The sequence below is a fragment of the Lolium rigidum genome, chromosome 7, assembly GCF_022539505.1.
Source record: "Lolium rigidum isolate FL_2022 chromosome 7, APGP_CSIRO_Lrig_0.1, whole genome shotgun sequence".
NCBI lineage: Eukaryota > Viridiplantae > Streptophyta > Magnoliopsida > Poales > Poaceae > Lolium > Lolium rigidum.
In genome coordinates, this window is record NC_061514.1 from 327,219,645 (window position 1) to 327,234,845 (window position 15,201).

Genomic DNA, 15,201 nt, shown 5'->3' on the forward strand with positions numbered 1-15,201 from the left:
ATGCGGCATGCGCTCTTTGTTTGCTTATTGTGCGCATTACAATGATCTTATTATAACGACGAAATGATGAGTTCCAAATTCTTTGGCAAACAATATTGTAGTGTCTTTGCCTTTACATTGTTGCTGTCTTAACTTGTAATGTCTTTGTTTCAGATATAGGTGCTGCATGGACAACTTAAAAGATTGCCGGGATCGCTTCATTGTATTGCTAGGTTTAATTACCATTCAATTTCTCCGGGTTCCGTAATATTTTTTCAAAGCCGTGCCAGCTGATGTAATATTTAGTTAGTTTTTATAGTTCTTTCGCGCATTTTTTCTTTGTTGCTTGTGGTAAGTGAGGCTATCCGACAGAAATCATTGCTGCGTAAATATTCTCAGTATCTAAATCACGAATTCCCATCCCTTAAACGGCCCAATTAACCGAAATCACATATGTGCCGGCCCGCAAAATCCTAAAGCGCCTATTATGCCGGCATATAAACAGCAACTAAACGGGCTGGCCCACTTACTTATTGGGCTAGCCCACTTGATTTACGGTGGACCCCACACTCTAATTGGGCCGGCCCACTTGCTTTAAGGTGGACCCCACCCACTACTGGGCCGGCCCACTAACTAGTTGGGCCGGCCCAATTGCTTTTGTGGTGGACCCCACATACTAAATGGGCCGGCCCTTTAAGAGGAAAGTGGGACCCACCTGTGTTTTTGGCCCGGCCCACTATCTTGTTGGGCCGGCCCACTTGCTACATGGTGGACCCCACATACTAAATGGGCCGGCCCTTTAAGAGGAAAGTGGGACCCACCTGTGTTTTTGGCCCGACCCACTAGCGTGTTGGGCCGGCCCACTTGATATATGGTGGACCCCACATACTAAATGGGTCGGCCCTTTAACTGGAAAGTGGGACCCACCTGTGTTTTTGGCCCGGCCCACTATCTTGTTGGGCCGGCCCACTTGCTATATGGTGGACCCCACATACTAAATGGGCCGGCCCATTAACGGAAAGTGGGACCCACTCGTGCTTTTGGCCCGGCCCATTGGATTGGTGGGCCGGCCCATTTGATCTAATGTGGACCCCACGTACTAAATGGGCCGGCCCGATAGCGAGAAAGTGGGACCCACATGCTAACTGGGCTAGCCCAATAACTTCTTGGGCCGACCACTTGCTTTAAGGTGGACCCCACTTGGTAAATGGGCCGGCCCGATAACGGAAAGTGGGTCCCACATGTTTTGTGGGCCAGCCCTTTTGCCTCGTTGACCGGTCAAACGAGTGCATTCGGCCGGCCCACATGCTTAGTGGGCGGCCCATTAATGTTTTTACCCGATCAACCTTAGAGGTTAGGCCCGGCCCACGTAACTAATGGACCGAGCCCGACTATATAGTTGACCGGTCAAACTAAGTCGGCTGGCCCGGCCCGCAAACTTAATGGGCCGGCCCGCTTAAGACGTGGCGAGGCCTCGTGTGAGCCTACCATCTACCACGGGGTTTCAACGGTTAACGCCGTTAACCGCCGCTAACGGCGTCCGCCACGTGTCGGTTTGCATGACGTCGGCGGTCAACGGGCTCCCGGAAACACTTCTGCAACGGTCCGATTTTCCGTGGCGGAAGGGCGCCCAAGCACGACGGACCGAAAAAATCGTCGTAGGACTTTGCGTGACGCAGTTTCGACAACAGAACCCATATCGTCGGGTTAGGCCCATAGGCGACGAAAAATACCCCTTAGCGGACGATTTTGAGACGTTGTCTATCAGAACTTTTCTTGTAGTGGTATTACTTATGTATGATCAGGTATGAAGAGGAACCAAGCATCACACGAGGAGGAGAGGAACAGCTGGACAAGAAGCTGGACATGGAGCTGGACATGAAGACATCCCATGGACACGCGAGGGAGGAGCGGGAGGCATGCGCGAGAGGAGGAGATGTTCGAGCCGGCGCCTGCCCGGTCAACCGGCCGTGCCGCCGGGCCACCGGCCCTGAGCCCGGTCCGATCGGCTACCACGCCGGATCAGCCCGGTCCAAACCGGGTCCCACGCTTGTGCCAGCCGGGGCGTATCCAGTAAGCCTGGACGCCCGCCCGGTCGCCATCCGGTCCTAGGCCCGGTCCAAACGGACCGGCCGGTCCCAGGCCCGGTTGACCGGCCCCTAGGCCGGCCGAGTCCGAGTCTGTCTCGACCAGATCTATTCTGGATCGGTTATTTTTGTATCTTTTCGACCCGAGGTCGTCCTGAATCCCTAAGTGCCCAGGACGCCCTCAATTAGGTTTAGACCACGTTTAAGATAAACCCTAGTTCTTAGTTGTCTGCTATGCAAAACTATTGAATCCCTACACCATATTGCTTTGATTTGGTGTAGATCTGAAAGTCTTGTGTGATCTGCTGTTCCATTGGGAATTAGGAGGTTGCAACTTACCGCTTCGTGGTCGGCGGCTACGTGCGCAAGTGTGTGGAGTTGCGAATATCTTGCAGGGTTGAGAGCTGTTGCATTGGCGACATGGACCAATCGAGAGATCTCGTTGAGTCATACAAGTTATCATCCACTTCATCAAGTTACTTCCGCTGCAATCAGCCCGTGGTCATCATCACCACCGTTGCTTACTGAGAAGATCGGGCCACCCCTTATCACAAAGAAAAAAAATAGGCTTACAAAATGGAATATGGTAGGTAGGCCTAAAGACCAAGGGGCTTAGGTATCGAGGTTCTAGAACTAGAAAACAAATATTTACTTAGTAAGTGGTTGTTTAAAATACTCTCCGAGGAGGTAATGTGGCAACAATTGTTGCATAACAAATATGTGAAGAATCAAACATTATCTCAAGTGGAAGTTAAACCTAGTGACTCCCCTTTCTGGAAAGGACTCATTAAAAGTGTTTTTTTCAGCAGGGGTTATTTTAAGATAGGAGATGGATCTTCAGTTCATTTTTGGGAGGATATTTGGTTGGGGATACTTCCTTAGTGCAGCAATACGTGTCGTTACATAACATTGTACATCAAAAAAATATTTTGGTTGCTACTGTGTTAGCTCAAACACCGCTTCTTACTAGTTGTAGACGGCCTTTCAATGAGGATAAATGGAATCAATGGATCCACTTATGCCAACGGCTCATGGCGGTGCAGCTATCGAGTAACCTAGACGTTTATTTGGAAACTTACTCAGTCGAAGAACTTTATGGTTAAATCATTGTACCTAGACTTAATGAATGGTCATACTAAATTTTTACGTAAATATTTGCGGAAGTTAAAAATCTCTTTTAAAATTAAAATTTTCACTTGGTTCCTTAATAACAAGGTGTTTCTCACTAAAGATAATTTGGTCAAACACAATTGGAATGGGTGTCAAGAGTGTTGTTTTTGTGATTCTTTAGAAATTGTACAACATTTATTCCTTTCATGTCATTTTGCTAAAATCGTTTGGCGCATGATATATTTTACTTACAACATACCGCCACCCGCTAATATTACTAGTATGTTTGGTAATTGGCTTAATTGAGTACAAAAGAATGATAGACCTAGATACAGATTGATGTAGTAGCTTTATGTTGGTCCATTTGACCTAGTAGAAATAACATTATTTTTAATAGACACATGGGAACAAAAAAATTGCAGGTTATCCGAAGAGCAGCGCATTGAATTCAGCAATGAGCCTACCTTCTCCTGGTGCATCGGTGAGAGATAATGGTTGCTGGGTGCAACCGGCTGCTAACGGTTACAACTATTTCTAGGCTATTAGGCAGCTATATTAGTAGGCTGCATAATGAATAGCTTTGTGTTGTTTTTCATTTTTAGATGGTTGATACATGTATCACCCTCTCTGATTCATGATTGTAAACTTATGAATTTTTAAATCTATGAATAAATAAATAAGTTTGTGTGCATTGATTGATGCAAATGCCAGAACTTTCGGGAAAAAAAATGGAAAACTGACAATAGCAGTAGCTGGCAGCACAAAGTATTTACTCCATGAGCTAACATCACTACAGCTTCAGATCAAGAGGTTACCATTAAATGTTCAGACCAATAGCAAAAGTACAGCAAAAGGTATTTGCCCTCATAATTTTTCAACTCTATTGACTAAACTAGAGCGGTTTAGTGTTACCAATCCAGCAATCCAACCAAGGCCCACCCATCTCACTTCGAAGCGGTTTAGTGTGAGCAATGAACCATGGGACGTCTAATTGCGAGGATACCTCAAGCAAACAACTACGACCCGTTGGTCATCTTGTAATGGCTTTGCTGCAATTTGTGTGGGATGAACCAAATAGTACGCGACCCAAATCGTCCAGAATCCCACCTACCATATATATATTGGCAAGTCTAGATGTAGCGTTTAGTGGAAACAAATTAACACACTTGAGTTCAAATGCTGGATCTCGTTGAATCCATCACATGCTTTCTAGCCAAAGAGGCGCGAGATGTGGCTCTACTTATCCTGATGCTTCCTAACCCCCACCATGTATTGTGTGTGCTTCTACAACATACCATAGGAAGGGACATCAAGTTCCTGCCATAAACATAGGCTATTTTGCTAACATGCTTAAAAACCTAGAGCATATATATTGGTATGCCATATGCATTGTAGCCCACAGCTTTTAATAAGAAGAGTAATGTGCTTGCTCATGTGGCGCAGAAGAACTTGCCAGCCTGATATATTATACTACGGAGTATTTATTATCAAACGGTCATTATGGTATCAGAGTGTTGTGCATGTGCTAATTGATGAAGTTCCTAGGCTTGTTACAAAAAAAAGGAGTTCCTTGCAAAATACTTTCTAGCATGAACAAATGTTCCAATGAGCTACAAGATAGAGGGCAACAACTTCACCATTCAGGGACAAAGATGAACTACTCATGAGAAGGTCCGAACACCAAGTTAATAAGGTCGCAAAGCTAAGAATTGAGAGCACTACAGCCAGACACGGTCAAAGTAGGGCCACCCATCTATCTAGAACAAAATGGAGTGGAAAACTTTCAGCAATCAACCTAATGCATGACATGTTATTTCCAGTTGAACATCATCGATCGTCTGTCATTGCAATAATGCATGTTTCAATCCATACACTTAGTTTCGTTAGGGTTTTACATGAACTAGGCTCCTACACAAACTCACAATAAACACACATTCAGAACGAGGACAAAATCTAGGGATTTTTTTAAAATTGAGACATGTTCTCACTTCATCTAGTTACTACTGATCACGACAAATTTCTCGTCTACACGGTCTCTCTAGACTCCCCATCGCACTGCATAGAAGGGCAATTTGGTGAAGCAGAATATCATATGGGAGTTGCAGATAATATTTGCGGACAATAAATCCAATGCTCTCTAGCTGTGAGAACCCCATCAGCACTGTTAATTATCTTGATGCTTCCTAATCCCACCAATTCTTCTGTGTGCTTCGATGACATTGTCGAAGTCCATGTTCTTGCAATTTGTGAACATAACATGTTGTGCTAGCACCGTTAACACATGGTGGCATTTATATTGATATGTGATATGCATTGGAGCTGGAGTGTTGTGTTGTCACTGACATATGTTGTCACTGCTTCAAATAAGAGGAGTCCTGGGTGGCTGGGTGCAATGAACACGCCATTCTAATGTTATGTTGGATTGTTGGGTAACACATGAGCATCATGGTGCTAGACTGTTGTGTTGTCATTGACATATGTGGTATGAGGAGTTACTCAAAGAACTGTTTGACACACTGTATAAGCACAAGCATCCATATTTAATGTGTGTGGACCCAAGCATCAGCAAATATGTGAATAAACATAAGAGAAAGCAAGCAACAACTTTTCACCATACATGCACAAATGTGATCTAGGATAAATAGGACCTTAGACCAAATGATATAAAGCTCAGAAGCTCAACCCTGTGGGAAAAAAAGGAAAGCTAGCCAGGGAAGGTCAAACCTTCTGTCAACAACTTATCTAGACCACAACACAGAAGTGGAAAATCCAGAACTCGATCCAAAGCTTGAATATTACTTTTGGGGCCAATTTTGATATCAGGTACTTACTTTCTCCCATTGACAGAGTTAAATGTTTTTTTTACACATAAATTCCACAAGCTACATGAATCACACACAACTTTGGAAAAAATCGCGTCATCATATCCATGTGTAAAACACAGCATAAGATGGACATGAGACAAACCAAACAAAGATCAAATGAGAATTTCAGAGAAAATTTGTTCTATACTTGCTGCTATAATTTGGACAGATCAGAGTGTGTCTACAAGTGGCCTATTTCACTAATAGACTGGATCTTTCCGGTTGCACTTTACATTCCTTCTTAATATTTTCCGAGTAAACAACAGATGGGTGCATGATCTCGATGATTATTTTGTGTTGATACTCAAGTATATATATATATATATTAAACATTTACATATCCAATGATCATCCAAAGATTTGATTCAATGCTCAAAAAGTTACGCTTCTTTCCTTCAAAAGGTTATCCAAATTACCCTGCAATGGCCCATGTGCCTAACAAATTAATTGAGTTGCGCCAGACAAGAGATCGAGAAAATGGTACAAGGCAGATTTACTTCCAGGCAAATGGAGTTACCTCCTGTACTATTGAGTTGGAACTATCCTGATAAGCTCAATGTCAAACAGGAGAGTTTTATCTATTAGCCCTTGATTCCTTAGAACAAAATCTAGAGCCCTTTGTCCCTGCAAGAAAAAAAAGGTGTTATGCGATCTAATCATAAAAATATCGAGTTTTTTTGTAATTTCAGGGAAATATATTACCGAGAATGTTGTTGGTTTTGGGCCTAACTTGTTCAAGTCATTGTCAGGATATCCAATATCCGGTGGTACTATTATCCTGAAGTGTGTGAGCATCGATAATACCATTAAAATTTGTGTTAGTAATACATTTAGAAAGTGTGGTTACAAAAAATGTCAGAGTTTACCTTCTAACTCCACCTGGACGCATGCCTGTCATAGCCTCCTCAAAAGCTGGTATTACCTAATTGATATTTTTAATACTGCTATTTGTTAGAGTGTAACAAACTAACAAATAGTAGCTTTAGAATATACAGTAGAGCAAAGATGGAAATACCTAAATGTAAATAAGGTTATGAAAAATTGTCAATGAACATTATGCACCACAACTAGCTAGTTCAAGAGTAAGAGAACTAATCCCTCAAATTCAATAGTTGTCATTTTGCACAGACAAAGTCACTTAAAAACGCTTACTACCAATACCTTATATAAAGTGTTTAAGATGGGATACATCATGCAATATGCACAGCTATGCATAATTTCACAATATATATTTTTGTGATATTTTACAAATATATTCCTAGAGAAGTTCCTTGTCGAAGTTGTATGTTCAATATGACGTTGACTTCCAAAACTGACAACTATTAAGGAACCAGAGGGCAGAGCGAGTTCTTGAGTACTTGAGTGGTACACACTGCATAAATAGTAAATCACCTGTCCTGATCCAATCTTAAACTTGAAGAATTCTTTATCACCACCCTGCAATGAAAATAAAAAAGGGGCTATTGGGCGAACTGAAGTAATAACTCAGTTTATACTTGAGCAAATATGTATGCAAAGGAAGCTGAGAATTCATCTCTCTTTTTTTTCACTACAGGGAGCATGTGTACCTCAAACGAACCACCTTTTGTCTTATTTCGAGCTTCGAAAATGCGACCATAGTATCCAATTGTGTATCCATCCCAATCAACCTGATGCCCATTCACAAACCCAAGTCAACATAACAGTTGACACACCACAGCAAATAACGCTGGAAAACATCCTACAACTAGCTACAGTCCAACGCAAATGTGATGCTTGTAACTCACCACTACAGTCTCCCCCTTCTTTGGGGATGGGCCATCTCCAACCCGCAAGTCCTGTAATTTCTCATCAGAATTCTGAACCTAACAAATCTGAGTGTGTGAGCATTATGTAGAAAGGATTGAATGCCATTGCTACCACCTTGTACTGGAGGCCAGATTCTGTTTCAGTATAATCAGGATAACTCATTTTTGTCTTTCCATAATCCTTCCCACGAAGCGCTGGCACTAAAATTGTAATATCAAAGAGTAAGGCATGATTGCAGATTTTCGTTAAGAATGTGAATATGAGATAGAATTCCTCTGCTCTCACACGCGCACATAGGTAGCTCACTGGATAGTTATTTTCTGGGGCAATAGCTACAGCTTACACACAGAATACATGTTTATATACAGAGGGGTAGAAGGATAGGTTGGTACAGAGGTAGGAAGGTTTGTACAACAAACCTAGCAAAATTGGAATTTGCTACTGCTACAGCAGTCTTAGTGCCTTACAACTTGCTAGACTAGCAGACTTAGTGCCTAAGACATACCTATCTGAATGCTTATATGATTTTGACAGAAAAAAATAAATACTAGTATACTTGAACACAAGCTATATCAGCCCCTAGTCGTTTTTTAAGCTCTGTTTAAAATAGCTCGCTATAGCCCGGCTATAGCCTTCCGCGATGCCCGCGGCTACAGCTAGAGCCTTTAAAGGCTAAATGGAAATAGCCGCAAATAGCCCGGCTATAACTATTTAGCCCCAATTTAGCCTAATAGCGGCATTCTTCCCCCTCAACGGGCCCAAAAAATTTTGACCCAAAATCTTCAGAGCGGTCCAATTTATGAACACCACTATATCATGAACTGCTACTACTTAATGATGTTGTAATATTTGGACATAACTATGTCCTTAACTATCTATGAACTATGTTTTTGACATAACTATATGTGAACTATGTTTTGGTTATGCGCATCTCTTATGTGACAATGTTACTATGGTATCTGTGAATTATTGATCATATATACGATTTATATGCTGCCGTAATATTGGATTTTTCTCTATTATTTAGCAAATCAAATATATGGTCTTAGCCTGCTATAGCCTTTTATAGCTTCAGAAATCTCCGCGGCAATAGGCTATAGCCCGCTATTTTAAACAGAGTTTTTAAGTCGAAAGGTTGTTCTGCAGTACAAAGAGACCAACCAACTAAAATAACATCAAGATATGGTAAGAACAAGGTCTGAGGTATGAGAGATTTAAGGTATAATCAAAAGACTAGCATCTCCTCTACAATGTAAAAATAGCATGTTCAACCCAAATTTATGACAGCTCAGCATTATTGATAACTCATACCATGTTTACAAAGAAGTCAAGTAGGTTCAAAGCATATGTGTTAAAGTATGGAAGAACCTGTGTATTTTTAAATGAGGGGATATTGATTGAACACTCACTATCAGTAAATTCAGCTTTTGCTGCTCCATTCTCCAGACTGTACTGAAAGGAACCAATGGTTATAGTAATTGCAGGAATCAATAGTAGTCTCCTTCTTTCTATCATACCACCTGCGCAAGTAGTAAACGAACAAATTAAAACCAAGATCAGTACCATTTGAGGCGTAATCAAATGAATAGCATTTAGAAAACAAAATTTAGTTTCAAATACATGTTCGTTATGCATGAAGTGATATTTAACATGTAATGTCTAACAAAACAATCTTGCAGTATACCATTGTCTTTCTCCAGTAAAAAAAGAGTTGGTCATCCAAGCACATGTTATGATACAAAGCTGCCACAAAATTTGTAGTCCTGGAATTCTGGGCAGGGTCTTTGAAGAAAGACCATGAGGATATTCTTGTCTATGAGCTAGAGACCAAGCTTCAAACCAAGACCAGAAGGTGCCACAATGGTCGATACCGGCCAATGACAACACCAAGGATAGTGTTATTTTTCGCCTTTTTCTTTGTTGACTACTTGTTATCACAATTTCAGGTTTTTGATGATGTACACATATGGTTCCCAAGGACACCATTTGATTCCACATAATCTGGATGATGATTTGGCATAGAACTCCGAATTGTTGTATTGGGAGTTTTCCAACCAAAGAAACTTAATAGTTGTCACTCGTTCCAAAAGTACAGGAAGTTGAATTTTGTATTTTCATCAGTCAGATCAGACAGACCACAACTACTGCATTTCACCAGACCAATTATGACATCTTTTACAGAAATATCATGGTCCGTGACAGGGCGCACAGTGCACTCAGCGCCGGCTATTCGTTTGAGTTCGACGATCCATTCTCAGTAGAATATAAGCTACCGCCGGTGACACAAGCAATAGTAGAAGATCTCAACTAGGATCAGCATGAACAGGTACTAACAAAACACACTTAGAACAGTCCACTTTAGCCCCCCAAAAAAATCTTGGAACCATCCATTGAGGCAAAGCTGGAGCTGCTTACCATGGCAAGAAGAGATGACCCGAGTTTGACGACGGCAGGCCCCAGGAGAACAGACCTCGAAGGTGGAGCGCCCAGATCCTGTTCGATGGATAGGCCGCCTCGAGACGGACGGAGGAGCGGCCGGCTGGAGGAGGAGCGTCGCCTGCCGGCGGGGCGCCGGGAGGCCGGGACGGCACGCCGGGGATGACATGGGGAAGGACGGAGAGTAGCCACGGGTTCGAGTTGGATAAGAGGGAGGGAGCTCCAAGAATCCATTCGGAGTTTTGAGCCGCGCACATCCGTCCGTTTGGGCATCCGACGGCCGCAACCGCAAGAGCGTGCTGGGATGACCGTGGAACGTTCGTTTAGCAGCTGTTTTTCGCGAAAACACGGAAATCTTTGTGTTTCTTTTTTTTTGCGAAACACAGTACAATCAAAGCCGCTCATACATACGCGCACACACTCACCCCTATGAACGCACACACGCACACCCTACCCCTATGAGCACCTCCAAGAGACTGCGTTGAAGAATTGATCCGGCAGGTCTTGAGATTGACGAAGTCACCACGAGGCGTCTCGTCTGCCGACGGGAACGTCGCCTCCCACTGAAGAATATTCCGCCTTTATGAGATACCAAAGTGTCAAATCTGGGATTTGAACTCTGGTGGGCTGGGGGTGCCACTGCCCTCCTAACCATCCAACCACAGGTTGGTTCTCTAAATCTTTGTGTTTCGATTCATCCATTGAAAAAGTTGTACGTTCACATCTTAAAAGTGGACCAACACTCATGCTATACAACTCAACCTAAACAAATAATATAAGAGAACTTGTCACAACTTTGATCGTGTCGACTAGGAAGGTCGCCAAAAGCAGTTCATTGTTGAAGACGATTGTGTCTGTATGATTTCAAATTCACGCTGTAAGCATAATTAGCAACGAGGTTTCTTTGCGCATATGACGTGGGTTGGATCGCCCGCCAGTGTCCACCACTATGCGAAGACCCCTTCAGCAACGGGAGGTCCGCAAATAGATCGAATCCAGGATAAGATCTCATGTCAGATTATCCCCCAAAATAGGCATCATGTAAGAAATATGTGTGGCATAGTCTCCTACGACCGGTCACAGAGCGGCGTGTGAGCCTTTCACCCGTCCAACATCTGTCTTGGTAAGCTACTTAGACAAATAATTTCGCCTAGGGGCAAGGATTGAGCAGTTAAGCAAGACAATGCTCAAGCAAAGTTAGAAATTCTAACCCAGGTAACATGGTGACCTGGTGATGCAGTGTCCGACGGTTGAACGGTTAGGTGATGTGGTGGTGCTAACTGAACTATCATTCCTATGCTGCTCATTGAACTAAGATTGTATTATATTATAGATACAGTGTGAATTTTACCTTTAATAATATGTAGGCGCCTGTATTTTTATCATGTAGTGCTCTGTTCGTGCGAGCCACTATTGGGCCCGAATGTTATCGGCCGATTTGTTCTACGCAAGTGGGCCGCTAGAGACACTGTTAACATGTTGTAATAATTAGTTGAGTTGAATTTTGTAAAGTGGTCTTCTTTGGCTGGGTTTTTTGTGGAGTATATCCTAAATGGGTCACGATAGCCCATAACAGTGCAAACGAAATGGCATGCCATCGTCCTGTGGGCAATAATCAATTTTTATTGATGCCGAATGACTGGGCCTACTATATGGGTATTACTTTCTGTACGATTGAGTTACAATTCATGGGCTGCATTAAGTAATAATGGGCCGTACGTGATCACTGAGCGAAGGCCCAACCCATGGGAAATACAATATGGGCTGTAGTTTTCTGCATAATGGGCCAAACTAGACAGTGTAAACGACCCAACCCACTGCCACGTGTCCATTTTAGATTGGCCAACGTGTCTACTTCAAATCAACACGTGGCATGTGACAAGGTATCAACTTGTCAATGCCTATGGATTGTAGGCTAGGGTTTAGTTGGAAGTAGAGGGCAAGTAGATCTCGAAGGTTTCAGCCGAAAAGTACTCGACGATTATGAAAACTAGGGTTTGTAAACAATGATTCGATGATCTCGCGTCCCTCGACTCCCCTTATATAGGAGGCGGAGCCGAGAGATTCGTGCTGTACAAGTTACAAAGTCCGGGAAGGTTTGAAACTCATCCCGTAAGATTACAAATAAGACTTTCTATTACAACTCTAACTTTCCTTAATAACATCTTGGGCTTCCGAATCTCCTTATTCTTCGAGTAGTGGGCCTTCAATAAACCCCGGGTACTATCTTCGGCGAGGCACATTAGGGATGCCTATGTCGGTAGCCCCGAGATTTTGCTTGAATCGTAGAGTCAAGGAAAATCTCCAATCGTTTATTTTTACTCGACAACTTAAACTTTTCTATATTTCTTTATATAAATTTCTATATTGTACAGGGGATAATGGTAGTTGGGGCTAGTTCATCCGACGGATCGGGTACTAGTTAACTCGCTCTAGTGGCAATCCGCAAAAACCTACTTCAAAATCACGTCCCCGGACATGATTTCGGGATACTCGGTGTAAACTTCGACAGGTGCCGCTTAAGGTCTTACCATTCCGTCGAGTCCCGGCTATATTTATCGGGTACCTAACGCGTCCGTTAGGATTTTTCTTCGTATCCGTTGATACGGATAAAAGTAGCAAACCGACGTCGGAGACGGCGCCACGCCTCACGGAATAAATCCGGGGTCTTACCTTCGCAAAGTTTTGCGGCATTCGGAAATTGATCGCAACTTCGGCGTTCCGAGAATATATTGTCGAGTGCTTATTCGGCTGATGGAATGGCACATTTTATCGAGTCACGGATGACTTATATTGCTCTCCCGATGGGAGTATATGCAGAGTTATTTATAACTCGAAATATACTTTCTTGCTTTTCTATATTTCTTTTTCTCATTCCGACTTTCTTTCTCTCTCTTTTTTTTTATAATTTCATCGGGTACGCGAACAGCGTTCCCGATGGGAGTAGCCCCCGAGGCTACAGCCAAGGACTTGTGCTTGGTTGTAGGCTCCACGCTATATGCCGCTATATTTTCTTTTCTCTCCCGAAGCTTTATATTTTCTCGGGTGCGCGAACAGCGCTCCCGATGGGAGTAGCCCCCGAGGCTATGAACAAATATTTGTATTTGATCATAGGCTCACACCATTTCCAGCTTGTCTTTATTGAACTCTTCACTTTTCCAAAGTAGCCCCCGAGCATTTGTTCAAAAACTTGTATTTGATCAAAAGTTCTCGAATACTTTTTCATGTCGCCTTTTAATGCAGCTGTTAAGCCGAATTTTTATCCTGTTCAAGGTGACGTTATTGCTGACGATAGCCACGATTATTAATCAAAAATTTGTGACAAGTCTTTTCTCACTGCCATGCGGGCCCAATTGATCCACTATTTTGACACGTCGTGCAAGTGGGGGACACACATCCTCCGCTTTTTCTGGCGTACGTACCGTAACTTCTCCATTATTAAGTTACGCTTTTACCCCTGTTGCCACGTGGCTATCATCTGTCACATATTTTCCTTATCCAACGGTCCGTCGTTTCACCGCACCCCTATATAAGATCATCTTCTTCCTCCTCGGACACTTCCGCTCACGCCGTCCTCCTTCTCTCATCTGCGAATTCCCTCATGCGATCCACAAGCTCTTAAGCTCCTCGCCTCCACACTGCAAATCCTGCGCCATTGTTGATGCCTCCGCGCCGTTTGACGAGGCATAGCACACCGGAATCCTCCATGGCTGCTGCGGATCTTGGGGCGGCGGAGTGGGAAAGGTCGAAGATTTCCTCCCAAGACATCAATATGTTGAAGAGACTGGGGATCAGCAAGAAATCCAAGGCGCTGTGCTTCCCTAGTGAAGAGAGCTACCCAACCCCTCCAATGGGGTATCGGGTATGTTTTGTCGATCACCTCATCCGCGGTCTGTCCGCCCCCATTCATCCTTTTCTTCGTGGATTGCTTTTTGTCTACGGTTTGCAACTCCACCACCTCACGCCAAACTCCATTCTTCATATCTCCATTTTCGTCACACTTTGCGAGGCCTTCCTTGGCGTCCGGCCCTAACCGGGCGCTATGGAAGCGCATTTTCTTCTGCCGCCGTAATGGCTCGCCCAATGTCGCCTATAATATAGGTGGCGTTGTAATTTCTGTTCGTCCCACTGTTGACTACTTCGACGTCAAGCTTCCTGACTCAGTTCAGGGATGGCGCAAGAAGTGGTTGTACATTCAGGAAGAAAACCATGGCTGTGCGGAGGACAACATTCCTCCTTTTGATGGCGCAGAGAAAATCTTTCGTCGCCGTTCCTGGGACGCAGAGGCCACCGAAGAAGAAAGGGCGTCGACAGAAACTTTGATGACTCGAATCCGTGAGTTACAAAATACTCGCGGCCAAGAATTATCGGGTATCCAAATCACTGCATACTTTCTTAGTACTAGAGTACAGCCACTTCAAGCTCGCAAATATCCTCTCTGGAAATATGCTGGCGACGAAGACGTAGATCGGCTGTCGGTGAATTTGGAGGTCAAGGATTTAGAAAAACTTGTCCGAAAAATTTCATCTCTCAGCAAAAAAGATGCTGTCCCTTCTTCTTGCCGTGTGACGCCGTTCAGCGCTGCCAATCCTCTTCCCAAGGTAATCTTTTGTCCATTTGTCTTGTTGTTGCTGTGCTATCTTTTTATTGCTTGTTTCCTGATATCTGTAGGATAACGTTGCATAGAAAACAAAAAATTTCCTACCGCGAACACGCAATCCAAGCCAAGATGCAATCTAGAAGACGGTAGTAATGAGGGGGTATCGAGTCTCACCCTTGAAGAGATTCCAAAGCCTACAAGATGAGGCTCTTGTTGCTGCGGTAGACGTTCACTTGCCGCTTGCAAAAGCGCGTAGAAGATCTTGATCACGATCGGTTCCGGCGCCACGAACGGGCAGCACCTCCGTACTCGGTCACACGTTCGGTTGTTGATGAAG

The 15,201-nt window shown here is 43.6% G+C and overlaps 1 protein-coding gene across 2 annotated transcripts; it reads right to left on the reverse strand.

Annotated features, from left to right (window-relative positions):
* Window positions 1–6,164: 6,164 nt before the first annotated feature.
* On the reverse strand, window positions 6,165–10,448 carry LOC124674360 (peptidyl-prolyl cis-trans isomerase FKBP19, chloroplastic-like). Of its 2 annotated transcripts, none has more exons than XM_047210400.1 (10): window positions 10,244–10,448; window positions 9,238–9,348; window positions 7,943–8,028; window positions 7,807–7,857; window positions 7,609–7,689; window positions 7,433–7,477; window positions 6,907–6,962; window positions 6,743–6,818; window positions 6,558–6,664; window positions 6,165–6,457 (listed from the first exon to the last, which is right to left on the reverse strand). In XM_047210400.1, the coding sequence occupies exons 1-9, from the start codon at window positions 10,431–10,433 to the stop codon at window positions 6,566–6,568; spliced, it is 795 nt and encodes a 264-aa protein (XP_047066356.1). In that variant the 5' UTR covers window positions 10,434–10,448; the 3' UTR covers window positions 6,165–6,457; window positions 6,558–6,565. The 2 variants fall into 2 exon arrangements, with proteins under 2 accessions (XP_047066356.1, XP_047066357.1); XM_047210401.1 differs by having other exon boundaries at window positions 6,165–6,475.
* Between the last annotated feature and the right edge of the window lie 4,753 nt (window positions 10,449–15,201).

Coding starts and splice junctions, on each gene's coding strand:
- LOC124674360 (XM_047210400.1), bottom strand. CDS start 10,433: ATGTCATCCCCGGCGTGCCGTCCCGGCCTCCCGGCGCCCCGCCGGCAG. Junction 7,690..7,806: donor AGAAGGGGGAGACTGTAGTG/GTGAGTTACAAG, acceptor AATGGGCATCAG/GTTGATTGGGATGGATACAC. Junction 6,819..6,906: donor CGTCCAGGTGGAGTTAGAAG/GTAAACTCTGAC, acceptor CACACACTTCAG/GATAATAGTACCACCGGATA.